This window comes from Acinonyx jubatus, chromosome A1 (genome assembly GCF_027475565.1).
Source record: "Acinonyx jubatus isolate Ajub_Pintada_27869175 chromosome A1, VMU_Ajub_asm_v1.0, whole genome shotgun sequence".
Lineage (NCBI taxonomy): Eukaryota > Metazoa > Chordata > Mammalia > Carnivora > Felidae > Acinonyx > Acinonyx jubatus.
Genome location: NC_069380.1, coordinates 116399837 through 116427707, shown reverse-complemented (window position 1 = coordinate 116427707; position 27871 = coordinate 116399837). Strand labels below are relative to the sequence as shown.

Sequence of the window (27871 nt, the reverse complement as noted above, 5' to 3'; positions counted from 1 at the left end):
ATTTCAGGAAGAAAGGATTGAATGCGTTCAAGGTTTTATTGCATTTAGTAAAAAGTGGCAGCCTGTTGACATAAATGGGTATCACGTCTTGTATTAAATCTGTTTATAAAGTAGAGATGGATACAAAAGCCAGGCCCACTATTTCCCTGATACATCTATGGCTTACTTCCTTACTTCCTTCAGGTCTCTGCTCAAATGTCATTTATCGGAGGTCATCCCTTACCCTCCAATATAAAATAGCAATCCACACTCCCTATTCCCCCTTTTCGTGCTCTTTTAGTGCCTGATGTGTATTTTGTTTCCCACTAAAATGTAAGCTTCCTGAAGGCAGGCCAAATACTGTTCTAACCCATCTCTATCAGTGCTTTGATATCTAGGTGTCTGTTTTCGGTTGAACTATAAGCCTGATAGTACCTCCCAAGAGTAAGGACCATAACGACAACCCGGGGGAAATAAGAGCATATTATATGATAATAGATTAGCCAATTGACCTACTAAGGAGATCTAACTTTGTAAACTTGATTCCTCATTCACGAGAACCCAAATCCTTACTGTGAGGAGATGCTAGTGAAACATGCATACGTTTCCAATAAAATACATTTTAACAAAATACAGAGTTATTGAAGAATGATAAATAAAACAGAACATAATAATTCAGGCTTCAAGGGAGCCTTAACACCGGCTGGCAACCACACGATATTCCCCTAGTCTGTTCGGTCTCCTCTAATTTATAAGGCCTCAAGCCTCCAACCACTCTTCCTCTAGCCTTTCTCTCAGCTGTGACCTTGAAAATCAAAGTAATCAAGACAACGTCCATAAGCTCCACCATCACGCGCACCCACCTGCCAGCCCTGCTCTCATGGTTTCCCTTCTTCCTGTTATTCGCTGCTTGTCCAGTCCCTCCACTTGTGCACTAGATCCTTCTCTTGCCTCCTTGAGGGCATCATTCCAGCAAGATTCTCGCTCACCTGCAGCATCAAACTGTCCTGCTTTCCTGGGTCACTCCTATCAGCATACAAAACAAGCTTTAAAAACAAAACTCTTCACCAGGTTTGCCCCATCCTGGAGTCACCTGTACTCTAGCTCTCTCCTCCCTCCCTCTCTTCCAGCATTACCACCATGTATACCTTATACCTCTGTAACTGTCTCACAGTTCTGGGATATTCTGTCCCTTTAAAAAATTATTCTTTTTCTTCAAATTTCCGCTTGGAACATTTCTCCTGACATACTTGCAAGTTCACGGATTCTTTCCTTAGCTGTTTTAAGTCTACGGATGGACCCCTCAAAGGCATTAATTTCCGTTGTTTTTGTTCATAGCATTTCTTTTTGATTCTTAGTTTCCATATTTTGCATACATGACTCACCTGTTCTTGTATGTTGTCCACTTTTTCCATCAGAGACCTCAGTATATTAACCATAGTTACTTTAAATTCCCAGTCTGATAACTCTAGAATCTCTGCCATATCAGTCTGGTTCTGGTGTCTGTTTGGTCTCATCAGATTTTTTTTCCTGCTTCTGAGCATCCTTGTATATTTTTTATTGGAAGTTTGACATGATATATATTGGGTAATAGGAACTGAGGTGAATAGGCCTTTAGTGTGAGGTGTTATGTTTATCTGGCTTACAGCTAGGCTGTGTTCGATGCCTGCTGCAGGTGTCAGAGGTTTTGATTTCCTTCAGTGTCCATGTTTTCAGTCTTCCCTTTCTGGTTTTCCCTAGAAATTCCTTCTTGAAATAAAGTCGGTGTGTTGCAGCTTCTTCAAAAGCTGTAATCCACTATAGTAATACTGGAGTCCTACTGATGGTATGGGACTAGGGAGAATTCTTCTGTATCTTATGAGTAAATCTATTTTGTCTTTTTTATGAGCCAGAGTCCTGGGCTGAGAACTTTAGAAGTTTCTTAGCCTTTTTTTTTTCCTTATGTGAGAAAGGAAGGAAGGGGCTTACGCTATCCAACAGCCCTTCCCCAAGGTCAGAGAAGACAAGTAGTTTTCCCTGAGGGCAGTCTTCTGCCAAGTTAACAGAAAGCTCTGGGTGTATTTTGAAATGGCTACTACCCCCCAGCCCCCTTACAAGAGGAGAATTTTCTGCCATCTTCACAATGAGAACCTGGGGAAGCTCCGGGACGTAAAACCCACCAAAGTGTGGGCAACCCCTTAGAGTAACTCCCAGGAGTTTTAAACTCTCAAGCTAGCCCACACTCAGCCCCCAGCAATTCACTTCAATCCTGATTACTGGCTCTAGCTTCTCCTTTAGGTGAAGTGATCTGTATTTTCTGCATATTTTTTCTCTAGTTTTTGTGGTGGCTTGCTCTGTGACCTCTATTCTTTGATGGGTCAAAGAGAAGCTGATTTTCAGTGTGCTCAACATTTTTTCTTGTTGTGAGGCTACCCCATGTCTTCTCAAACACACTCCAGATTTCCCCCTCCCTTCCATTGAAACACTACTTGTCAAAGTCACCAATGACTACGTAGATCGCTAATTCAATGCTCAGAGCTCCTGTTACTTGACCTATTTGCAGTATGTGACAGCTGACCACTGCTTCCTTCAAACTTCACATGGCTTCCAGGATATCACAGTCTGCTGATTTCCCCTGAGTAGCCACTGTCTACTCTGATGGGTCCTCCACATTGCCCTGAACTCTTGGCATCTGGAGTGCTCCAAGACTTAGCCTTTGGACTTCTTCTCCCCATGTAACTCACTCTCTTGGTAATTTCATCCAGTCCCGTGGCTTCACATACCATCTATACACAGACTCCCATATTTCCATCTTCAGCCAGAGACTCTCCCTTGAACTCCAGACTACAATACCCAACTGCCTACCCAACATCTCCATTGAATTAACTGCCAGGTGTCTCAAACTCATCTGTCCAAAACTAAGTTCCTGACCTTCGCCAGAAAATCTCTGCCACCTAGTTTTCCCCTTGTCAACCCGAGACAAAAAGAGCTAGGAATCAATTCTGACGCCTCACTTTCTCATATTATATATCCAATCTATCGGTGAATCCTTGAAGTTTTACCTTTAAGGTAAGTACACAATGTGACCACTTAAGAAGATTCCAACTGCAGACATGCCGGTCCAAGCCACCTGCACTTGTCACCTGAGTGCTGCAATAGTCTCCCTTCTTTTTTTTAAAACATTTTCTTGGTACTTTTTTTAAGTTTATTTGAGAAAGAACAAGCAGAGTAGGAGTGGGGGGGGGGGCGTGGGGCAGGGAAGGGGTGGAGTGGGAGAGAGAGGGGGAGAGAGAGAGAGAGAGACAGTGAGAGAGAGAGAATGAATGAATCAATCCCAAGCAGGCTGTACACTGTCTGCGCAGAGCCTGATGCGGGGCTCGAACCCACAAACCGTGAGATCATGACCTGAGTTTAAATCAAGAGTCAGACGCTTAACCGACTAAGCCACCCAGGCACCCCACTGCAGTAGTCTTCTAACTGGTCTGTTTCTACCCTTGCTCACACACTCTCCTAAAACCTAAGACCCTCTCACACTTCTGCTCGAAGCCTTCCAAAGGCTCCCATCTTAGAGCAGAAGCCCAAGTTCAAGCAGTCAGCCTCTGCTATCCTAACTCTTCCTACTCTCTCTTCGGTTCCTACTGGCTCCCATGCTGTTCCTGGAGCACTCCAACATGCTTCTTACTCCAAGAGCCCTTGCCTCTGCTGCCCTCCCTATCCAGACTCTCTTCTCTTAGGTGCCCACATGGTACACTCCCACACTGCCAAGCCTTTGTCCCAGGGCTATCTTGATGATAAGTCTTCTCCACTCTTTTAAAATTCCAACATCACTCTGCCTCCCCGATCTCCCTACTTCCTCAACCAACTTCACTTCTGATCAACCATATTAGTTCCTTAGTGTCTGTCTCCTTCTACCAGAATTTAAAGTTGCATAAGGGGAGAGATCTAGGTCTGTTTTATTCACTGCTACATTCTCAGCACCTAGGAAAACAGGAAGGCCCATCATAAGGTGTGCAATAAATACTTGGTAAGCAAGTGAATGAATACTAGGAACATAGTAGGCTGCAAGAAATGGAGTGGGAATGGGAATAAGACACGCATCATCATCTAAATTTCCATGCATTGACATTAATATTAGTTTAGTTTGTTGGTTCAGCGAAGGGGGGAAAAAGCCAAGCAAGGGAAAAAAGTAACTATGTTGACTTAGTATTTACAACTTTGGGATCAGAATCTCACTAAGTTTTCAGCGTGCACAGTCTTCTCCAAGGCGTCCTGTGGCTCAGAGAAGTATGCGAATCCTTGGGAGTGGCAAATCTTTAGGCGACCTGAATCATTGCGCAAGGACTGGACTGTGAATGCTGCAAGTGGATAATTAGCATTAACCTTCGTTAAGAACATCCTCAAAGCCAGCTCTCTGACTACAAAGGCCCAGCCTGGTTTGCTGGCTGATTTTTTCATTGAGCGAAAGTTCAGGGAGCAGACTATTTGGCTCTTCTTTCCAGTATCCGATGGTGCCGGTGTTATGACTTATCCGTCACACTTAGGAGCTTCAGATATAACAGTCTGTTTACCAAGGGATGCACAAGTGACACTTTCTATGTAACAACTGGATGCCAACTATGGTTCAAGTATAGTTTTAAGTGGCCTCACAGTTTGGATAACACTGCTGCTCCTGCCTTGCTGATGTCGTTAAGTTGCCATTCTACCTCCCTGTGTGGATAGTGGACTACAATCAAACACAATGAGGAAAATGAAAATCCCAGAAATAAGCCTGTTTCTGTAGCAAAATAAAATACTGCTTCTCTCTTAATCATGTACTGCATTTTTAGAACATGGAAACTGCTGCCACCTGCTGGCGATGCTTACGACAAAGTAATACTTGGTGGGCTCTCCAAAATTTCCTTCCAAAGCAGGCAGCCACATGGATTTATGATTATTCTATCTAATCAACTCTACTTTTCTCCTAACAACAACAAAAAATGAATCTTAAGTATATTAAGGGATTTCTAAAGTAAATTAGAACCATCTACTCCAAAAATATAACCCCGCTGGGGCATGTGGCGGGCTCAGTCAGAAGAGTATGCGGCTCTTGATCTCGGGGTTGTGATTTCGAGCCCCACGCTGAGTGTAGAGATTACTTCAATAAATTTAAGAAACAAAATGACCTTGCTGACAATACTAGAGGACTGGGAGAGTGGCTGCCAAGTCTCTTCTCTGTTATCCATCTCCTTACTTGCTGGCTGCAGTATTTAGCTGAGACTGCAAGCTTGCCCTCTCAGGCCTGTGGGTCCAGATGACCCACAAGTCTCATCACCTTACCCAGTTTAGGGGTACCTGGCTGGCTCAGTCAGTAGAGCATGCGACTCAATCTTAGGAGTTTGAGTCTGAGGCCCACGTCAGGTATAGAAATTACTCAAAAATAAAATCTTAAAAAAAACCCAAAAAACAAAAAACTTACCCAGTTTCACGATTTCCTCAATAAGCTGATTTGGAAAATGACCATAACAGGTACATTGCCTAAAATTCCATACAAAGCCAGTGAAATGTCCTGAGAAATAACGGATTTAAAGCTACAAAAAGACCTCAAACAAAATGTTCAATGATTTGCTGAGCCTGCTAGGATTAGGTCATCAGTCTTCAAGAAAAGGTTTTCAGGAGTACCAGGGTAGCTCAGTCAGTTGAGTGTCCAACTCTTGACTTAGGCTCATGTCATGATCTCACACTTGTGGGATCAAGCCCCGCGCTGGGCTCCTTGCTGGGCACAGAGCCTGCTTAGGATTCTCTCTCTTCCTCTCCCTCTGCCCCCCATCCTCTGCTCATGTGTACATGCAAAAAAAAAAAAAAAAAGAAAAGAAAAAAGAAAAGGTTTCAGCTCGTGACCAACCCAGGTACATCAAGATCTAATGGCTGTTTAACTAATATTAACAAAAAAAATGGATGGGATCTTGACTGTGCCAGCCAAGAGGAGCCTAAGAAAGCATGATGACTAAATGTAATAGGAGGTATCCTAGATGGGATCTGCAAACAGCTCAAGGTCATTAGGAAAAAAACTAAAGAAATCTGAAACAAGTATGGACTCTTGTTACTAATAATCAATATTTGTTCATTATTGTGACAACTGTATCATACTAATGTAAGATGCTAGTAATAGGGGGAAGCCTGTGTGGAATACAACAGAACTCTGTACTATCTCTGCAATTTTTCTGTAAATCTGAAACTTCTAAAAATGTTTACTTCAAAAGAGAATGGGACAAGATGCAATTCAATTGACAAAGTGGGCCCTTAGGTCTGTTCAATCACAACCTTAAAAAGTCACTAAACTTGTATTTTGACTTTGCAAGTTATTCTGTAGCTTATTTTCATTTATCTGTTCTAGACTCAAACCTTTTATTTAAATCAAGAGATGCAACCTCTTCAAACTACACTTTTGAACATGATGACCTGGCAGTCTGTACAGGGACCCTTTGCTCTCTCATGCCCACCAAAAGGATACATGAGGTTCATGTCAATTTATGACAAATCTCGGCCCACTTGTAACAAAAGGCCTTCATGAAATTAAACTAGGTACAACACTCCTTATTCTATCATATAGTTTCTTGATATACCAACCTTCCACAAAGTCATGTATTTCACAGGGCATGTGTGGTTACCCCAATCTTTCATTTTACTCAGAGACAAAAGTACTCTACCCAAGGGGCACCTCGGTGGCTCAGTAGGTTAAGTGTCCAACTCTTGATTTTGGCTCAGGTCATGGGATCGAGCCCTGCATCAGACTCTGCGCTGACAGCACGGAGCCTGCTTGGGATCCTCCCTCTTTCTCTACCCCTTCCCCCCACTCACGCATGCACTCTCCCTCTCCAAATAAATAAAATTTTAAAAAGTACTCTATTGTGCTCGCTTTGGCAGCACATATATTAAAAAAATACTCCACCCAGAACTGTACCACCTTTTTTTTTTTTTTAATTTTCCTTAATGTTTTTATTTATTTTTGAGAGGGAGACAGAGTGTGAGCAGGGGAGGGGCAAAGAGAGACGGAGACCCAGAATCTGAAGCAGGCTCCAGGCTCTGGGCTGTCAGCACAGAGCCTGATGCGGGGCTCAAACTCGTGAACCACGAGATCATGACCTGAGCTCAAGTCGGTCCCTTAACCGACTGAGCTACCCAGGCACCCCAGGAGAACTGTACCATCTTAAAATTACCTCATAACACATGCTTCAAAAATAAGACTTTATAAGCCCTATTGTCTTTGCTATAATTGGATGGTGAAAATTTTGTACCTAAGGAAGAAAGGATGGAACATTCAGATGAACAAACAAGTCTAAGACTAACCACCTGTGTTTTTTAAAATCGTAAAGAGAAACCTCCCATTTCTTTTATAGAAGTGCATTATAAAGCTTTCTTTCCTACTTCCACTTTATCAACAACATAATGTGCAAAACCCTAAAATAAAATAGTCTCTATCAAATACCAACTAGTCCATGAACTAAAGAACTTCTGAGTGGCTACTAGTGAAAACATCTCAACTGAATTCCCATTCCATCACAGAGCCACTCTTCTGAGGTATATGCTGTATAAGCGTTTTAATTTACATTTATTATATTCAACTTATGCTTTTTTTATTATTATTTTCAACTTATTCTTTAAGAAATTAACTTTAGTTCTGGGGCACATGGATGGCTCAGTTGGTTAAGTGTCTAACTCTTGATTTCGGCTCAGGTCATGATCTCGCAGTCTCATGGGTTCGAGCCCCACATCAGGCTCCATGATGATGGTGCAGAGTCTGCTTGGGATTCTCTCTCTCCCCCTCTCTCTGCCCCTCTCAAAAATACACAAGTAAGCTTAAAAAAAAAAAAAAAAAAAAATATATATATATATATATATATATGAAATTAACTTTAGTTCTTATATAAAATGTGCAAAACGAAAGCTCATGAACCATATGGTTGAAACAAAATATGGGCCCTAAAAACCTAAGTTCAGTCACGAGTCTGGGTAAAAGAACAGGTGCTATTCCATGACTTTTTTTCTGTTCACTTTAAGAATATGTGTTACATGCCATAAAATTTTTTAAAAATGTGATCAGTTGCCTTGGAGACAGAACAGCAGCAACTCTGCTCTAATTATAAGACAATTTTTAAATTATTTTTATTTTTTAAGATTAAGCAGCCTCATTGACAATCCAGAAACAGTCCTTGCTGACTCTGGATACACACACATAAAATGGTTAAAAGTGATTCCCCAATTTTCAATGACAAGTTGGGAAAAAAGAACATGTTCACAGCTGCAGCTGTATCCCTCTGTCCTCTTTTTCAAAAAATCATTTTGCTACCAAGCCATTCACCAAACCACAAGGAAAGACAATTTTTCAAAAAGCCATCAAAATCCAGAAACAGGGATCTAGGAATCAAGCCAAAATTATCCCCCAAAATAGTGCTGTTGCAAAAAAGGGTAGGAAGCCAAATTTCCACAGCTCATTAGAGAAGACCTTTAAAAAGAATTCAGAAAATTGGGACTCGAACTACAATGGTGGGGAGTTCAAAATAGAGGTAATTTTTAAAAATGCAGCTTGTTCAGCTTGGGAATATATTAGGCTTTCTCCTATTCCAGCATAAATAAAAATATGAGCTGCTGGAGTTAATATTAAAATTGTCCTTACTAATGGAAGGTAGGGCATGAGTGAAGGGAGAGAGCATAGAACAAAAGGTAGCAAAGACAAGACATTTTGAATCCAGGCTCTACCGCCCAGAAGAGCTGAATAGGACTGAAATTCTTCTGAGCCAGTATCATTAAATTCTAGACTGGGCTCAAAACCAGTGAACTATACCCCACTAATAAATACCAGCTGGCCCACAGTGTTTTTGGCATTAAAAATATTTTTTAAATTATCTATAAATTTCTATTCTGAAAAGCAGATCAAAATGACACTGGGTCATCCAATCAGTTACTGAGTAAAAGGGCTTCCTCAAAGAAAAGTCACTTGGCAGAAACTTAGGGTGAAAGGAACATGACATGGAGTAAATGAGATCAGGCTCTTGGTACAATTTTAATAAGGCTTCTTTCTACCTACCCCAGTCATAAGGAGCAGTACTGAGGGGACTCCCCCTAATGTCTTAGAGGGATGCTTTCAGATAAAAAGGTCTATAACTTTAACTCTTGACTCCTCTCTTCACCTAAAACTTGGGGAAGAAAATAAATATTTACTTTTTAACTATTCAGAGCTTCGGGCACACTGTAGTATTTAATATTGTCTAGTTTTCATTGAACCTTTGGCTTATAATTTTCTCTATGTTACATTGAAAAACGTGTGCATGTGCCTTTATCAGTAGTACCACATGGAAATATAAACCTTGTTCTTCCACATCTTCTACAAAGGATGAGTGCATAAATGGTACCCTAAATAGCCTGCAAAACTATTTTGTGTACTTGACACAAGATTTGGGTAAACCATTCCATTTCCTTATCTTGAGCAGGAGTTAACTAATCTTCAATCTCATCTTCCCAAATATCTCCATTAACATCCACAGCATGGAACAACCTGGAAGTATAAAATAAGGTACATTTTTATGCACTTGGAAAAAATATAATCTCTTTCCTTCTCTCAAAATTACCTTCTGCACTCTTCTGATAACATCTTTGAACAGCTTTTCCTTTCTCTCAATCACTACACTGAGGAGGGCTGAGATATGGGTCCCTCTGAACAAGCTGTCTTAAAGTTTACAAGAATAGCCCTTTTCGGATCCAGACAAACTCTTTAAGGCCAAGGATTAACAATAATGGGAAATGGGTATCAAAAACCTGATACTCAATGTATACAGTAAATGGAATAAACCAGGATTAGGGAAGTCAGGCAATCCAGAAGAAGGTGAACTCTTCTAAACCACTGTAACTCTTATCACACGTGAGTCACTCTACTCTGCCTCATCACCCTTGCATTCTCCACTGGTAGAATGCTTTATAGTTGCCAACTCGTTTTTCTTTCCAATGTTACCTAAAATTCATGTAATTTTCAACACTAGATTTACAATGGTTCACGGAGAGAACCTGTTTCTTCAACTTTTCTTACAGTTAGGTAACACCAATGATTTTAGGTACTATACATATGCCTCTTAAGAAAGATCATAAACTGACACTGAAATGAGAGCTGTTGAAAAACAGGATATTTTTATTGTGCCAAGAAATCACCCCAGATATTACTTACTAATCACACACACAAAAAAACCCAAAACCTTACATTTTTTAAAAATATATTTGAGAGAGCATAGCAGGGGCAGAGAGAGGCAAGATTCCCAAGCAGGCTCCACACCACCAGCGCAGAGCCCAATGTGGGGCTCCAACTCAGGAACCTCAGGAACTGTGAGATCATGACCTGAGCTGAAGTCAGACGCCTAACCCCTGAGCCACACAGGCACGCCAAGAAAACTTACAATGACAATGGAGCAAGCAATAGAACTGAGCAGCATACTAACAATGGGAGAGCCTGACATTACGGACGTAATGCAATATAAAATGAAGTACACAAGTATTCTTGTCAAAAATGTTAACTCTAAATATATTCAAACTCAGTCTAGACCTAACTTCCAATTTACAGGAAAGAGAGAGGACAGAGTAACTAAAAGACAACATGGAGAAAGAAAACTAGAAAGTAAGATGTTCTATAGGACAAGTGGCCTGGACTCTCTAAAATGTCAATGTTTTCCTCAATGCATCCAACAAAAAAGGGTGAGCAGGGCCACCTGGATGGCTTAATTGGTTAAGTGTCCAACTCTTAATTTTGGCTCAGGTCATGATCTTGAGGTTGGTGATTCTGAGCGCCATGTCAGACTCTGCACTGACAGTGAGGACCCTGCTTGGGATTCCCTTATTCCCTTTCCTTCTCTTTCTGCCCCTCCCCTGCTCACGTGCACACTCTCTAAATAAATAAATCTTTAACTTTTTTTTTTTTTTTTTTTAAGTGGAAGGGACCCCTGGGTAGCTCAGTTGGTTAAGCCTCCGACTTTGGCTCAGGTCATGATCTCACAGTTTGTGGGTTCCAGCTCCAAGTTGGGCTCTGTGCTGACAGCTCAGAACCTAGAGCCTGCTTCAGATTCTGTGTCTCCCTCCCTCTCTCTCTATCCCTCTCCTGCTTGTGTGCTCTCTCTCAAAAATAAATAAACTTAAAAAATAAAAAAGTGGGAAAAACTCTTCCTCATTAAGAGACTAGAAAGACAAAGCCAAATAAAATGTTTGAATTTGATTATATTGTGGCTCAATAAAACACCTTTAAAAGATATTTTTAGGAGTCATTGGGAAGTTTTAAATATGTTTATTAGGAGATAATATGCCACCATCACTAAATTTCTTTAAGTACTATGTTATGTAGAAGAATTTTCTTATTTTAGGTGATAATGTGGAAGTATTTAGAGATAAAGTATCCTATCTCCAACTTAGAGTCAAGTATTAGAAAATAAATACGGCAAAATACTATCAATTGTTCATTTTGGTAGAAGATATCCTATTAACCATAGTCTTTCAACTTTTCTTCATGTTTGAAATTTTTCACTAAGATAAAAAATAAAATTTCCCAGTGGCATATTTTCAACATAAACTCACAAGACAATATAGAAGTCCATATATGTGAGAAAATATATAAGAGAATTCTCTAAGAAAAATGGTCCAAAATCTGTTTCTGAGACTACAGGATTATGTATACGTACCGATTAAAACACGGGGAAGCAGGATCAGTGAAATGTTTATAAGGGTTTGCTCTAGAGAGAGAACCCATGCAAATCCAACAGAAATATTGCATACATCCAGTACATGTCATCTTGTTACATCCATCTAATTTCTGGTGGGAAAGATGGAAAGAGAAAAATACGAGGGCTATTAAAGCAAAAGAGGAAAGCACATGCCAAAAAGATTCAGTACAATGTCCTCCTCGACTTCTCCTTTTACCCCGTGCAGGGTTTAAATATGCAGGGAACATGCTGTAACTATCACACATTACAAGTAGAATACAGAAAATATTCAGCAGGTGTACTTACAACTAGATACTTAGCAAAACTTTTCTGCTCAACAGGAGATACAAACCAAATGTGTATATTATACGTGGAACGTGTAGTTTAATCTAAGTAAACATTTGGTATCAAGTCCTCCACTCTAACATAGGGCTGAGGCACGTCTGAAGTGGTTCAACAGAATGCCAGTTTCCTTAGTGGAGTAACTGGAAAATCACCACCAGGTTCAGTTCAGATATAATGGATCAGAATGGGAGAACCAAATGCAAAGATAAATTCTGATTTTAAAACATTAAGATTGTGTCAAGAAGCAATACATTTAAATGTCTATTTTGGCTCAGGTTAATAGGAAAATGTCGTTTCCTAAGTGTATACTTCATACGCAGGTGTGTTAAATTCCAGGATAATTAGTTCTAAGAAGTCAGGCGTGAGTTTTTATATCATGGAGATGAGGTAAGAGTTGATTGTAGCTCTACTGTGGCTTCGTCATAACCCATTCCATTTTGATGTGAAAACAATATGAGAATAATTTTCACTTTGTGAAAGCATTTTGAAAGGGAAGTCTACATCCACTTAAGGTCAATATTTAGTAGTGAATTTGCATCTTCCAAGTAAGGTTTGATAAATATGTTTCCCTAGTCATAAATAATAGGCTTCTTCAGGCAATCGTAACGAGCTTGCAAATCTGTCTGCCAAGTCTGTCCCGAACCTTTACCTCTATGGGAGTCCCACAACACGGGCAGCTCTTTGAGTTCTTTTCTAGCCATTCCTTACTTTCCATCTCTTCCAGCGCCTTCTGAATCACCCTCTTGCCATACCTCTGTTCCAAAAATCTTTTATTGGCCTCATCTGCTTGCAGGTACTCATTTCGTAAGTCTATTAATTTCTCTGGAAAGTGAAATGGAAAATTAACTTTTATACAACTTTGCAAAGCTGACTAAAAACCATTTAAAAATGGTCATAACCCTTTGATTATTCAATAATGTTATTACTGGGACTTTAATCATAAGGAAATAATCCAAAATGAAGTTATATGCACGGAGATGCATGTAACAATGGCAAACAAATTAAAGTCCAAGGGAATAACCACAAGTGAAAGGGCCAGTTAATGACATCATTTTTAATTATTAAAAACTTATAAATGAGGGGCGCCTGGGTGGCTCAGTCGGTTAAGCGGCCGACTTCAGCTCAGGTCATGAGCTCGCGTTCCATGAGTTCGAGCCCCGGGTCGGGCTCTGTGCTGACAGCTCAGAGCCTGGAGCCTGTTTCAGATTCTGTGTCTCCCTCTCTCTGACCCTCCCCCGTTCATGCTCTGTCTGTCTCAAAAATGAATAAACGTTAAAAAAAAATTTTTTTTTAAAAACTGATAAATGAGATGGCTACAACTCAACTAAAATACTCATTACAGAATCCAGAAAAGGGCATATTTTAGGTTATAACGAGGTAAAAATGACACATGTACAAATAACAAAGAACATAGAAGAATCCTCCAGCTAGAGAAGTTGGACTTGCTCAAGGTATTAGAATAAGAGCCATCTTTCTCGTTGACTTTGAGTTAATAATGTTGACGTTTGTGCAACCAGCGGCATACTGTTAAAGAATGACTTAGCTAAAAGACACAAAGGTTGAAACGCACACTCATTTTCCATGAAGTCAGCATCATTCACCCTTTGATAATAACAAGACCTACCAAATAAACAAAAGTATCTTTGGCTTAAGAGCTAAGACTCTTCGATTCTGTATACAACAAAAGTCAACAAATAAAACTTGCCACCCACAGGTACTGCAAAGTCCCTCCTGTCAACGTTTCCCCTTGATATTCTTCTCTCTGGCTGCACAGCTCTATCACTTAACTCAAATGTAACAGGCAGCCAGTCCCAAAGGCTTTACTTGCAGACAAAGGCTTTTGTTCACATTCTATTACCTTAGTTTTTCAACATTTTCATTGAAAACCTCTCTCAATAACGTCATAATTATTTTATTAGTTTATTTTCCTCATACTCATTAGAGGTCTTTTTAAGTAGTGAATCTTTTGGGGAAGCTTTCTTTCTCTGTATCGTGCATTCCCATGGCTCCATCACCTCTACTTAGAAGCTGCAGACCTTTATCTTTTTATCCTGTCATTTTTATCCCTCTAAAAATTCAAAGCACTTTTGTGTTCCCAGATATCTTAAGAGCAAAGATTATTGCACTAAAGTTCTCAAAATAATTGTTAGTATTTTATGTATTTTATATAGTACTATCCAATAGATAGATATACAGGCATGAATAGATACAGAAAGAGATTCTTAATTTTGCTGAAGCCCCCAAGCCCCTTTGATTTCTTCCACAAATGTTATGAAACACCTGAAACACACCTCAGCTCCTCAATGATAAGGTTATACAAGTCTAAAGCAAAGGCTTCTATTATAATCTGGTGAAGTCTCCATCCCATCTGCCCATATCTACTATAAGACTCTGCTCTAGGCAAAATGGAAGTATTCACTCATTCTCCCCTTAGGGTTACTTTCCTGGAGATACTGACACTCTGCTTACGATAGCAATTAGGAACCACAATAATAATGGCATTAATGGTTACCATTTTGCATTTTACATGTATTAGCTCGTCATTCCCAAACTATGTTGAAGAACCAGTATTTCCCCCACCACTCTGCCAAGGACCAGTATTTTCACAAAATACAATCAAATGAATTATTAGACAAATAATAAGACAAAAAAACCTAAGCTTAAATTTTTATTAGATCGGACATAAAATTACTCTGTGAAATCACTGTAACTTCCTAGACCTCTCAATTTATTTATCTTGTCACGGACCAGTTTAACAACAATACCAACTTCGAGGAGCATTACAATAGTTTATTTTATCCTGACAATAACCCTATGAATAGTAGCTATTATCATTATCCCTGTTAGTCTGAGAAAGACTAAGCCATCAAAGTCCAGTCAAACTGAGGTCAACGCCTGATTTCTCAATCCTTATTTAGATCAGAATTAGCAAACAGGTTCCACCTCCTGTGTCCACTTTAATAAATGGTGGATTTCTGAAGCGCTATGTGTTGAGGAAGATTCTGAGACTTTCCTGGGCTCGGTGACAAAAAACTTGATGACTGATCAGATGTATGTGCCATGGAAACAAGAGTGGCAGCTAAGATGGTCTGCACTTGCCAACTAGGAGCTACATTACTCCACGTTCATAGATAGAAATGACCTTGCCATTCCTTCTCTGTAATGGTCCCCTGGTATCTGCATGGCCATTTCCTTAGTTCCTTCTTGAAGTCTTTATTCAAACCGCTTTGCCAGAGAGGCCTTCCCCTGGTTTCCCTAATAAAAACCTCAAGCCACTTCATATTCTGTTCCTGCTTTATTTTTTTTCCTCCATAGCACTTATAACCATCTAATATCATTACTGTTCTGTTTGCCTACCCATTAAAATATAAGTTCCATGAGGGTATTTGGTCACTACGATATCCCCAGAGCCTAGGACAGTAACTGAAACAAAAATATCTGTTGAAGGAACACTTGCAAATGGAAGGATTGAAGTGATAAGGATTTTTTTTTGGCGGGGGGGGGTGGGGGGGGTGGCGGGTGGCATAGAGGATAGGAGGACTGAGTTGACACAGTTAACACTTACCAGCAGTTACCTTACATGGAGAGACCCCGTGGTAAGTCAATCTGCACAAGGTGCAGAAGGCAAAATTGCAACTAGAGCAGATGCCCATGGTGCAACCGGGCTCCTGCATCACAGGCAACTGGCAGCAGGGGCGGGGACAATACACCACATCTGCCATCAAGTCCAAGGTGGACTGGAGGAGAAGACGGTCATAGCGGGCAAATAACTCTGTTTCCACTAGCTCTTTGACCTGGAGGGAAAAATGAAACACACAAGTTTAATGATGCCCAAACGGTTCTGATTCTGGGGAGAATCAGCACCTTAAAATGCCGGTGCTAAGTTCACATGAATCAAAACACTCTATCTCACTTCAAAATCAAACCAAATGTGACAAGTCTAGACCCTGACTGAGGCGGTAGTTATATGGGTCTACACATGTGTGAAAGCTGAGCCAACGTACACTTTAAATGGGTACAGTGGGGGGCGCCTGGGTGGCTCAGTCAGTTGGGCGTCTCACTTCGGCTCAGGTCATCATCTCACGGTGGTCTGTGAGTTCGAGCCCCACGTTGGGCTCTGTGCTGACAGCTCAGAACCTGGAGCCTGCTTCGGATTCTGTGTCTCCCTCTCTCTCTGCCCCTCCCCTGCTCAAGCTCTGTCTCTGTCTCTCTCAAAAGTGAATAAACATTAAAAAACAAAAAATGGGTATAGTGATGGCTTAACAAAGTTGATTTAAAAAAAAGAGTCAAGCCAAGTACCCTGTCCCTGATTGTTACCCATTCCAAGGATATGCTCTTCAGATCCAAACCTCACACAAAGGCAGGCTAGTGACTCTCCAGGGTTGATGGGATCCCAGCAGATAAACAAAGTAAATCACCAGAACACTTTATAATTACTTTTCTAACACTCATCTCTGCCAAGAACTGCCCATTCCAAGTCCAGCAAAGGAAGCATTTACACTGGCTTCAACAATAAGACCCCAGCATTCTTGATGGATACAGTGAAACTATTTGTGGGCTGGCTCCAAGGCCTCAGCCTGGCCTGATGAGCCCTAGCAAGGAAAATCCTGAGAAAACATCTCCCTTTGGGAAAGAGAAACGGGAGGCAGCTTTGAAGAGAGTAGAGGATTACCTGACCAGGAGTGGCCACCGAAGGACACTTGGGTTCTGGGCAGTTGAGGCACTGAACTTGGCCATCTCTGATCTGGATTTCAAAGTAGTCCTTTAGACAGGCTTTGCAGTACACGTGCCTGCACTCCAGGAAGTACATGCATTCGCTACCCAGCTTCTCACAGAAACAGATATTGCACAGGAACAATTTACTGTTAAAGCATTTAATCTGCTGAGCTTGATCGAAGTCCAAGATTTCCTGGATCAGACTCGACAGTGATTCCACATCCTGCACCGCTCGCTCATCCACAACTTCCTCTTGGTCAACATCGGATCCAGCAGCTCCTCCAAAAGCTAGGTCTGTGCTGGGGGAGGCTTGAGCCATCCTTCTCTGCACCTTTTTCTGAGAACCCATCTTGAGCTCAAAAGGAGAGACAATATTCAGGTATGCTAAGGTCTCTTCCTTAAGAAACTGCATCCAAGCGAACAGGACCACGCTGCCACGGTGTTCTTCCCACAGGTTGTCTAAGTGCTTGCAAAGAGCAGACAGCTAGGAGGAAACACACGAGGGTGCTGGTGAGTTTGGAAAGAGGAGGATACTGTCAACTCCTCATTTCTCTTGAAATCTTTTTAACCTCTAAGTTAGGCCCTTACAATTCCAAACATGTTTTTTGTTTGTTTGTTTTACTGCTGTGATAAACTATGCTGGAAAGAGAGTAAGAATATTCTTATATTCTTAAACTATCCAACAATGTGAGTCACAGCAGAAAACAAAGTCAAAAACTAAAAGAAGTACCATGAAAACAAGAGACATGGCAAGGCTGTGAAGGGCACAGGTTTACATAGGGGCCACTATGTGGAGGTGGCGGAGTTTTCGATTCTTTATTTGTTCTTTGTTTTAGTGTTGCTACATATCTCATGTAGGAGAAAGAGAGCTAATTTTAAAATGAACTATTCCTATTCCTTTGGAGTCCTAGCCTGTAGGTACCCTGCATAAAGAGGGCAGTTTAAAAATATCGTCCAAGTTTTTAATTCTAGCTTTCAGTCCTATCAAACAGCCAACTCAAGAGAAAGAGTCACTAACAGAATCCAACCTCAGAATCCTTGTTATTCAGATTTATAAGCTGGTTTTAACTAAGCAATCTGAGCTTACACCAGAACCTGGTTAATGAAGGGACACAGAATGCTATGGAACCTGGACACGATTATAAGCCCTCAACATGATTCGGCTGCCATAGGGAAAGCTCACACTCTCTAAGCTGAGCAACCAAATTTAAACTACTTCGACTTTTCCTCTTTAAAGGTGGTGTGTTCAATTTGAAAGGCAAATGTAAGAGGATTTTCCATTAGAAATGTAAAATATTGGTAAGTAGAGCTCAGGAATTATAAGCAGCTTTTCTTTTTAGCTAAACATAAAAAAATAAGCCTTCCAGATGCAGACAAATTTTGTAAATTTAAATAACAAGTGAAAAAGGACCACATTTTCTGTTCCTTGCTCTGCACAGTGCCATTCACTAAACCCTATATAAGCACGAACTTAAACACTTCCTGAACTTAAAAACTTAGGATGTTAAATACCGTTCAAAATGCTTTTTCACATGTACATGAATATGCTTATAAGATCAATCATACTTTTGAGAAACCTGCTGAAATGTGTAAAATGTACTAAATACGAAAAGGGAAACTCTGAGTGCTATTTGGGCCACCAAGTCCAATGAAGAACCATTCTCAATCCTCTTTTTTTCTCCACCCCTTCTCAAAAGGGGCAGCTGGGGTACACATAAATGTAAGGAGGAAAGAATAAGAGAGAGACTGTGTATGTGTATGTATATATATCGGGGGAGGCATAATGGAAAATACTATGAGGTTAAACCCACTTCCCTTCTACCAACCCCAATCCAGTGACACAGAACCATGTGTCAACTTCACTATCAACAGGTGACATTCACAATGTCAAGGAAGCAGGGCCCAGCAACCAACAAGAATTGAACCAAGAAGGAATACAAGGCCAATTAAAAGATCAATTATACGCATAACTATTTATCTGACAGGGAATCCTACTGTTATTTCAGCTGTAACACATAAAATAACAAACAACCCTCCTCTCCCCACACTCGCAAAAGCCAGCAGTAAGGAGATGCTACTTGGCTGGAATCTGAAACTGCAGCCATGCACTCAGTTTATCTGTCCTTGTTTTGCGCTTGTGTGTAAGTGTGTGCACACAGGCATGGATACAAAGTATCAAAAGCTCTCTGGAGAAATGTGATTATAAATATCTAAATAATTCAGTCGGCTTTCAGTGATCTAAATGTCAAACAGCCTTGACATTCTTGGGCAAATAATCCACTGCCTTGCATGTATTGCCTCTGGCCCAGATATCAGAATGTAAGGTAATAATACTCCTTTCCATTCTACATGTATTATCCTTTTGTAAAATTTAATTTTGTTTTTAAAACATAAGCTCAATTTTACAAAAGCACTCAAAGATTAGACTAGTCAGTGGGGTGGAATAAAAACTCCATGATCAAACAGGAAAACCTGACAAGCTGTTCCTTGAGGTCAAGGAACTCTGACAGCTTTTGTCTTAATATACATCAGCCTATCAATCTTCATCACGACTTGTAGAAAAGTAGCTGCTATTGATCCATTATCTATCTCAGAGGGCTTTATATTAGCTTCAAGTCATACTTATGTCTCAATCAAGAGTCGAGGTTATTACTTGAAAAGGATATATAAGCCGGAGGAAATGAAGGCTTCATAATACAAGGTTTGTAATATAAGGTCTCAAACCTTCGTGAAATAGAAGGTACAGGAAGAGATAGGAGACCTCTTCGTGACATAGGAGATACATACACATTTCTAGTTGTGTGTATTTACATCCATGTGAGACCAGTCAACAATTATTTGTTATTAACATACAGATCTCTAAAAATAAAAGCACTTATTCTGTTTACGTAGCTAATTTGTTTATTGTAACTACATCAGCACAACTTTAGCCCTCCTAATTACAGTTAAATCTTTGATTTAAGGAATGGATAAGAAACTAAGAAAAAAAAGGCATACCAACATCTAAGGAAAACGAGAAGGACCTTATAGTCTCTATTACAATACAGATTACATGGGAAAAATAGCAAGAGAAGAAAAAAATATATATACTTGATTAAAAATTACTCATACTGCAATTCACAATGATCAGTCATCCTAATTACTGCCGTTCCTTTCTAAAACACCACTTTCAATTCATTAACATTAGGTTTCATGAAGGCAAGGGGAAAAAATTACAAAATCAAAGCCATTTGTTCTTCATGCACTGAATTCAAGATCATCAAGGTAGTCGTCTTCAATTAAAGATGATTTTTTAACTTTCTAAAAATGGATAGGAGAAATTAAGTTTCGGGTCTAACCTGAGTTGGTGACAGCCATTTGCCACTAAGTGTGAATGAAGGTGGGGAGGAGGATGGATAATCTGGTGGCAGTTCAAAGTTCAGCACAAGTGGAGGCAGAAAGCAAATGGTGTATTCAAAGCCACTATTCTGGAGACACTCATTTGAATTGCCTGAACCAAAAACAAAAATTAGAAAGAATCAGTCGGTCAACACTTGAGTGTCCATTACTATTGAGCAGGTGCTCAAGAAAGACTAACGCTTTAGCTGAGGGGATAAAAACCCTCCCCCAAAGCACCTTCTATTTCCTAATTATAACTTCATAGCCACCACCTTTAAAAAAAAGAAAAAAAAATCTTATAAACCCTTGAAAAATCTACTAAGCACCATGACATTTCTAAGGAAGACACATAACTTACTCTTGTACATACTTGTGAGTACAATTCCTAACACTAATAAGTAATACACAATGTTTTCTTTTGTTGTTGTTTTACAGTAGATGATTAAAGACACTATCTAGAGAAAAGGATTTTTATTTCTATCCAAGAGCTATGACCTACTTAGACCAGCATGTGCCAACTTCCCATGAATCATAGTTGGGAGAATTTGTGCCAACACAACGATCTCAGGCTCGAGGGCAAGATACAGCACACAACACTCTCACAAAGTTTCATTTTAGATTATTACACTTACTGTCTTTACTCAATGCCTTTATAGTAGAAACATTTTGAGAAAGTGTGCATCAAAGTCTTCCGTGAACGTCTGTACCAAAAGCAGCAATTTTTTATTTTTGTGTGTGTTTTTTTTCTGAAGCAAAAGGTCACAGAGTAACAGCACGTCACAGGCTTATGGTAGTTGAAATGATTCTGGAAACCAACTAGTATTGACAACCACCACGGTACTTTAAAACTTTCCAAGCGTTTTCATGTACATGATGTCATTTTCTCTTTTATTATTCCTGTTTAACAACTAATGACTCATAGCTGATAAACTGCTAGTTAGAAGATTAGGATGCATGAAATATACAGGATAATATCCCAATTCAGTGGTCAAAAGGCAAATCAAATTGAAAACTATGCACCCTCAGTCCAATTTTCAATTAAAACAGGAACATGCATTAAATCTGTAATACTACCATCTATCACCAATGCCTGTAAACACAAGATGGTAAATAATTTAGGGTACAAATCGAGAATAACTTTTATTTAGAAAAATCTGCTTAAGAGAGTATTATTAACTAACCGCTCACGAATATCTTGAAATTCTGCGGCAACTCCAAATAGATCCTGGTTTCTCCACCTTGGACAGACTCTGCTTTCCTAAATTCATCTCCATCGTAAATACTCGCCAGGGCCAGCAACTCATCCTCCTGAGCTTCTCGGTCTTCTGACGACATTTAATTTTCTGGAGCTGAAGTTAAGTTAATCCAAATCAGTAAAGAATAGAAAAGGCAGAGAGTTTGGAAAAATCTAGGGGCAATCCCCACCCTCACCCCCCAAAAAACGTTAAAGTTCCACCCAAAAAACTGCAAAGAATTAACCAATATTATCAATCTTCTGCTCAACTAAAAATGATAGACATATCTAATACTCCAGTACCTTTGCAACAGTAACAGCTTTTTCAAAAATGATGATTGTGGTGCTTCTAAGTGCTGACTGTAACAGATATCAGAAATTTAGGGAAAAAAGGCATGATCTAAAAATTTTTTTTTAATTTTCAAATTATTCTGACTTATCCACCAATCCTAGCAAATTGCCTTGCTCACAAAATTAGTCAAAGTAGGGACCCCTGGGGGTTTAGTCGGCTGAGTGTCTGACTCTTGATTTAGGCTCAGGTCATGATCCCAGGGTCATGGGATCAAGCCCTGTACTGAGCATGGAGCTTGCTTTTGAGATTCTCTCTCTCCCTCGGCCCCTCCTCTGCTCACACTCTTAAAAAAAAAAAAAAAAAAAAAAAAAAGTCAAAGTATATGTAATATACTTACTAAAAACAAATGAATTATTTATTATTTTTTTTTAAGTTTTATTTATTTAAGTAACCTCTACACCCAACGTGGGGCTTGAAGTCACAACTCCGAGATCAAGAACCATAAATTCCTCCAACCAAGCCATTCAGGCATCCCTAAATGAATTTTCTAAATCCCTAAAAGTCTCTAGGGCAGGTTTTCTTCAACCTCGGTACTATTAACCTTTTGGAACAAACAATTCTTTGTAGTAGGAGGCTATCCTGAGCCTTACAGGATATGTACCAGCATCCCTGGCTTCAATCTACTAAATTTTTCTTTAATGTTTATTTATTATTGAGAGACAGAGAGCATGAGCATGGGAGGGGCAGAGAGAGGGGGAAACACAGAATCTGAAGCAGAGACTCCAGGCTCTGAGCTATCAGCAGAACCCAACACAGGGCTCAAACCCACGAACCACGAGATCATGACCTGAGCTGAAGTCAGACAGTTAACCAACTGAGCGACCCAGGCGCCCCCCGGCTTCAACCTACAAGATGCCAACATAGTCAAATGTACTTCCCCCTCAACATAGTCAAATGTGCCCCCCAGGGGTGCAGTGGGGGATGGCTCCCAGTTCAGAACATCCTGTTCTAGAGAATGTTACAGGGACAGATACTATATAAGAGGGTTAGATAACTGAGGAAGCAGCAAAATAACATCAAATTTTTCTATTTTTTAATGTTTTTTTATTTTGAGAGACAGAGAGCACACACGTGCCCAAGTGGGGGAGGGGCAGAGAGAGAGAGGGAGAGAGAGAATCCCAAGCAGGTTCCACACTGTCAGTGCAGAGCCCAACAGGGAGCTCAATCTCACTCACCAGGAGATGATGACCTGAGCTGTTATCAAGAGTCAGATGTTCAGGTGCCCCTAACATTAAAATTTTTTTTTTTTAATTTTTTTTTTCAACGTTTATTTATTTTTGGGACAGAGAGAGACAGAGCATGAACGGGGGAGGGGCAGAGAGGGAGGGAGACACAGAATCGGAAACAGGCTCCAGGCTCTGAGCCATCAGCCCAGAGCCTGACGCGGGGCTCAAACTCACGGACCGCGAGATCGTGACCTGGCTGAAGTCGGACGCTTAACCGACTGCGCCACCCAGGCGCCCCTAAACTTTTAAAATACCACCAGACTTATTAAGAATAATTTTAAGGTCTACCATTATTTCAGGTGAAACTAAGAATGAAAATATGCTACAATTAAAATGTAAAATCGATAGTTTTTAATCGCAGCAACTGAAAGATGCACCACAATTTCAGGTAATTTAAATGTGGAAAAATATGTAAGGACAATCTGTGAAAATTACTTTATTAAAACAAAAAATTACCTTTCTGTCAATTAAAATACTGGACTATAACTGGATTTGCAAATGCCCCCTCTTGACTAACATTTTTTAATTTAAGCATACACAATTGAAAAGTTAGGACATTATAAAAGGCGACACTTCAAAATTTGAACAAATTCATTTAAAATGATTCCATTAAAAAAAAATTGTTGGGACACCTGGGTGGCTCAGTCGGTTAAGCGTTCGACTTCCGCTCAGGTCATGATCTCACGGTCCGTGAGTTCGAGCCCCGCATCGGGCTCTGGGCTGACAGCTCAGAGCCTGGAGCCTGTTTCAGATTCTGTGTCTCCCTCTCTCTCTGACCCTCCCCCGTTCATACTCTGTCTCTCTCTGTCTAAAAAATAAAATAAACATTAAAAAAATTTAAAAATAAATAAATAATAATAAAAAAATTGTTTTGTTTTTTTTCCCAGCAGATCATCATGGTTCTGCTTAAGCTACATTCCCATCCCAAACACAACACACTAACATATTCTAGTTGAGATGAGTTAGTACCTGTTATTAACAATCAGAAGAAAAGGCTATTAGCAATGCAGTCTGTCTTTCAATTCAGAATGTGGAATTCATGCAAATCCCATTTATTCTCCAGGAGGTGGAGATAAGAGTGTCGAAGGTGGATAAAATGCCAAGATCTGGAACTCATGCTAGATACACTATAGAAATCCTGCCATCTGCAGAAAAAAAACAAAACAAAAAAACCCCAGAAGATGGTGTCAGGACCCTCTCCCAATTTTAATTCCAAAGTTCCATTATTACCAGTTAGGTCAAACACATCCTAACATATAGTCAATCTTAATCTACAGCTGCCTATTACTTTCTTTAGGACAGCCTAACAGAGCCATGTGGTTAAAGGAGTGGTTTGCAAGGCTCCAGCAGTGTGAGAAGCCTTATCTGACTGCCCTCAGCCCTGGGAGGAGTCAAGGTGGAATACCAACATCCTATGAGAGTTGAGCACACCACGTCTCATAATAAACATCTAAGCATCTTCTTGGATTTGTTTTGTTTTTGTTTCTCCCTTCCTCTTTGGCTTCTTCTATTATTTCATTTTCTATCCCCCTCCAGTTCTTCCTCTTACCTGCTATGAAATTAATCCTGCTAGGGACACTCAACATTAGGTCAATTTAAGTGTGACAGCAAGATATTTAAAAACAGAACAAAAGCGCGCAAAGGTACACATATACACACACTTTCAAGTTCTACTTTGAAGATTTTAAAGCCAGACTTCTCAACTGGGAGAAAATGGAAGTGGAGGGTGGTCGATAAATGGGTTATTGAGAATCCTAAGAACACTCTGAAGTTTTACGTAAAAATCCTATAAGAAACGGTAATTTTGAAACCAAATTCTCAGATGTGTGACTCCCAAATAAACTAAGAATGAAAGTCACAATCAATTTACATTCATTGAGTGCCTATTATATATTGTATTAGGTCGTTGCACATTACCTTATTTAATGCTAAACAATTAAGTTTGTTTCTTCCAGTGTAAACATTTGTAAATGGGGTGAGAGATGATTTTATAATGATTCAGGTTTTAGGTTACTCTTCTCCAGCTTGTCTGCACATGGGAATCACCTGGGGAGCTGCTCTTTAAACTCTCAATACCCAGGCCATTAAATCAAGCATCAGTAGTTGCCCAAGCTCTCCAGGTGATTCTAATGTGCAGCTAGGATTAAGAAGCTCTACTTCAACCAGAGTTTCCCATCCACAGCTCCTCAAAACCTACCGCACAAACCCCAGCTTCTGAAGCTGCCACCACGTCCCAGTGCCTTAATTCACATGACAGACCTACATTTCATTTTCATTCTATCCACTCAGCTTTCAAGACTCATCTCCAAAGACCCTATTCTATGTAGAAATTTTCAATTAGATGTCCTGTCTTTCTTTAAAAATCCAGCAAACTTTTTTTTTTTTTACGGTAACTTTTCTATGACATTATCACATCCCACTTTGCATTACAATAGTTTATGAACTTACACTTTCAGGCCACATTAGCTCCTTAAGGGCAAGTTTCAAGTCTTTTGCGTCAGTGTGTTGCTCTCAGCATCTAGCAGTGCCTTGCGTTTGACAATGGAGACAAATATGTAACTGGTGTAAGATGCAGAGTGCTGAAAAGGGGGACCAGAATTCTAAGGTTCAGTGACTGCTTTGCTACAACCCACTAGAAGCAGGAGTCACAATAACACCGAGAAAAGTAACACTGAGTTCTTACCGTGTGTCAGGCATTGTGCTAAGCACTTTAAATGCATTAACTCCTGGCAGATTCCCACAGCCCCACGCAGCAAGTCCTCTATTTGTATTACACGGATGAGAAAAATGACAGTTTAAGTCCGTTTCCGGCCCAAGGTCACACAGCTAATATGTAACTAAATCTGGGTTCAGACCACTGTTTCTTCATCTGTAAGCCAGGAACGAGACGAACCCCCACGCCATCCGACAGATATTAAGTTTACTATTAGTCTCGGCAAACGGAAACTGCTACACTAGCGAGGGAAGCCCTCCTCCGCCGGGTTTCCCTTCGGCCTGCGAAAATCCTACTCATTCTCCCAGGCCACACCGTGCAAAGTGTCGAGCTGGGGTCAGCCCTGGCTCCGGAATCAGCACGCCGCCGAGGGTGTCCCCAGCGCTCACCACCCGGGGTGCTGAGTCGTTGTTGGTACGACTCACCTACAACCCGGGGTCAGGCCCCAGCCTCGCTACCTGCCCCGGCGCTCGGACACAGAGGACGCTGCAAGAACGTGAGGTGTGAGCGAGACCCAGGTGTCCCGAACCAACAGGGCCTGGGCCTTCCCCTTCCTCCTCTGAGCGCCCCGGGTGGGAAGAGGGTTGGGATCTTAGCCGGACCAGGCTGGGGACGCCCTGTCCCAGGTCTGGGAGGCTCAGGCCCACTGAGCAGTCCCGGCCCGACCGCTCTTCTCTGCCTCGCGCGCCCGGAGCTCGGTCCACACCGTCGCTTCCGGCCACCCCGCCGCGCCGGGCCCAAAAGTTCCGCCCTCCGCCCTAGCCCTGGTCCGCTCACCGCCACCGCCGCCCCGGCCTGGAGACGCCCGGCTCAACCGGCGCTCGGCACCGCCTCTTCCGTGTTTGGAGCTGTCAGCTGAGCCGCGCGGATCCGGCTGGAGGCCCGGCGAGGGGAGGGCTTGCGCAGCCGCCGTGACCGCCCGGTCCCTCGGCCGCCCCCTGAAGGCCAAAGGCGGCGGTGCTCGGGCGATCGCCGTCACCACTCTCCCCGCCTCGCCTGGTAAATTTAAGTTTGCCTCTGGAGAAGTGGGTAGAAATGCAGATTCTGTGACCAGGAGGTTCCTTTCCGTAGTTCTGGGATGGGCCCTGGAATTCGAAATTTTGCCAATCCCTAGAGGTGAAAGGGAGACAGTTCTCTATCCAAGACAGACACTCCTGTAACAATCTCAGACGTGCTCCTCCAGGTAGAGTAAGCAAGGTTCCCCCATCCAAACTTCTCAGAAATGCTGCCCATCTTTGGGGCACCTCCTCCATGAAATCATTCACTCACTGTTCATATTACAACACTAATAACTACCATGTTTATTGAGCAGTCAGGATGCTTCTCTTCACCATAACCTTATGGTTTTAGATACTATTTGTTATTCCTACTTTATTAATGAGGAAATTGAAAGTAGAGAGGTTCAGGAACTTACCAAAGGTCACATGATTTCTTAATAGAAACTGAGTGGGAATTATAATCACATGCCCTCTACCTCATACCATATGCATAAGTAACTCAAAATGGATCGAAGGCCTAAATGTAACGCTAAAACGATAAAACTCTTAAAAGAAAATGTAGGAGTAAATCTCCTAAACTTGGATTAGGCAATAGTTCCTTAGATGTGACACCAAAAAAACACAAGAAAAAATAGATAAATTGGAATCAACACAACTAAAACCTTTTGTGCTTCAAGTACACTATCAACAAAGTGAAAAGACAATCTACAGAACAGGAGTAAATATTTGCAAGTCGTTGATCTAATATTCTGTATATATAAAGAACTTCTGTAACTCAACAATACAAAAAGCAAATAACCCAATTTTTAAAAGAATTTTTTAAATGTTTATTTATTTTTGAGACAGAGAGAGACAGAGCATGAATGGGGGAGGGTCAGAGAGAGGGAGACACAGAATCTGAAGCAGGCTCCAGGCTCCGAGCTGTCAGGACAGAGCCCGACGCAGGGCTCGAGCTCACAGACTGTGAGATCATGACCTGAGGTGAAGTCGGATGCTTAATCCACTGAGCCACCCAGGCGCCCCGCAAGTAACCCAATTTTAAACGTTTTCAAGGTTATCCATGTTGTAGCATGGGCGAAGGATCTGAATAGACATCTCTCCAAAGAAGATATACAAATGGTCAGGAAGCACATGAAAAGATACTCAACATCATTAGTCATCAAGGAAATGCAAATCAAGACCGCAATGAGAAACTACTTCACACTCACTAGGATGGCTATAAAAAAAGACAGATAATAAC

General features: G+C 40.9%; 1 protein-coding gene across 10 annotated transcripts; it reads right to left on the bottom strand.

Annotated features, from left to right (window-relative positions):
* Positions 1-579: 579 nt before the first annotated feature.
* Positions 580-26551, bottom strand: RNF14 (ring finger protein 14). 10 transcript variants are annotated; one of them, XM_027042749.2, is made up of 11 exons: positions 26059-26404; positions 25604-25681; positions 25369-25499; positions 23890-24065; positions 21290-21457; positions 20069-20220; positions 16687-17214; positions 15580-15808; positions 12664-12836; positions 11649-11779; positions 580-9490 (listed from the first exon to the last, which is right to left on the bottom strand). In XM_027042749.2, exons 5-11 carry the CDS (start codon positions 21441-21443, stop codon positions 9433-9435), a joined length of 1425 nt encoding a protein of 474 aa, XP_026898550.1. In that variant the 5' UTR covers positions 21444-21457; positions 23890-24065; positions 25369-25499; positions 25604-25681; positions 26059-26404; the 3' UTR covers positions 580-9432. The 10 variants fall into 10 exon arrangements, with proteins under 10 accessions (XP_026898550.1, XP_026898551.1, XP_026898548.1 ...); XM_027042750.2 differs by lacking the exons at positions 25604-25681; positions 26059-26404 and adding an exon at positions 26411-26551; XM_027042747.2 differs by having other exon boundaries at positions 25604-26404.
* Positions 26552-27871: the final 1320 nt, after the last annotated feature.

Bases quoted from the DNA above. Each gene is read 5' to 3' on its own strand.
- RNF14 (XM_027042750.2), bottom strand. From the start codon at position 21,443: ATGTCGTCAGAAGACCGAGAAGCTCAGGAGGATGAGTTGCTGGCCCTG. The intron at 12,837-15,579 runs GTAAGTGTTAAC...TTCACTTTCCAG, and splicing joins TCCATGTAAGGTAACTGCTG to AGAAATTAATAGACTTACGA. The intron at 9,491-11,648 runs GTACGTATACAT...TTATACTTCCAG, and splicing joins GCTTCCCCGTGTTTTAATCG to GTTGTTCCATGCTGTGGATG.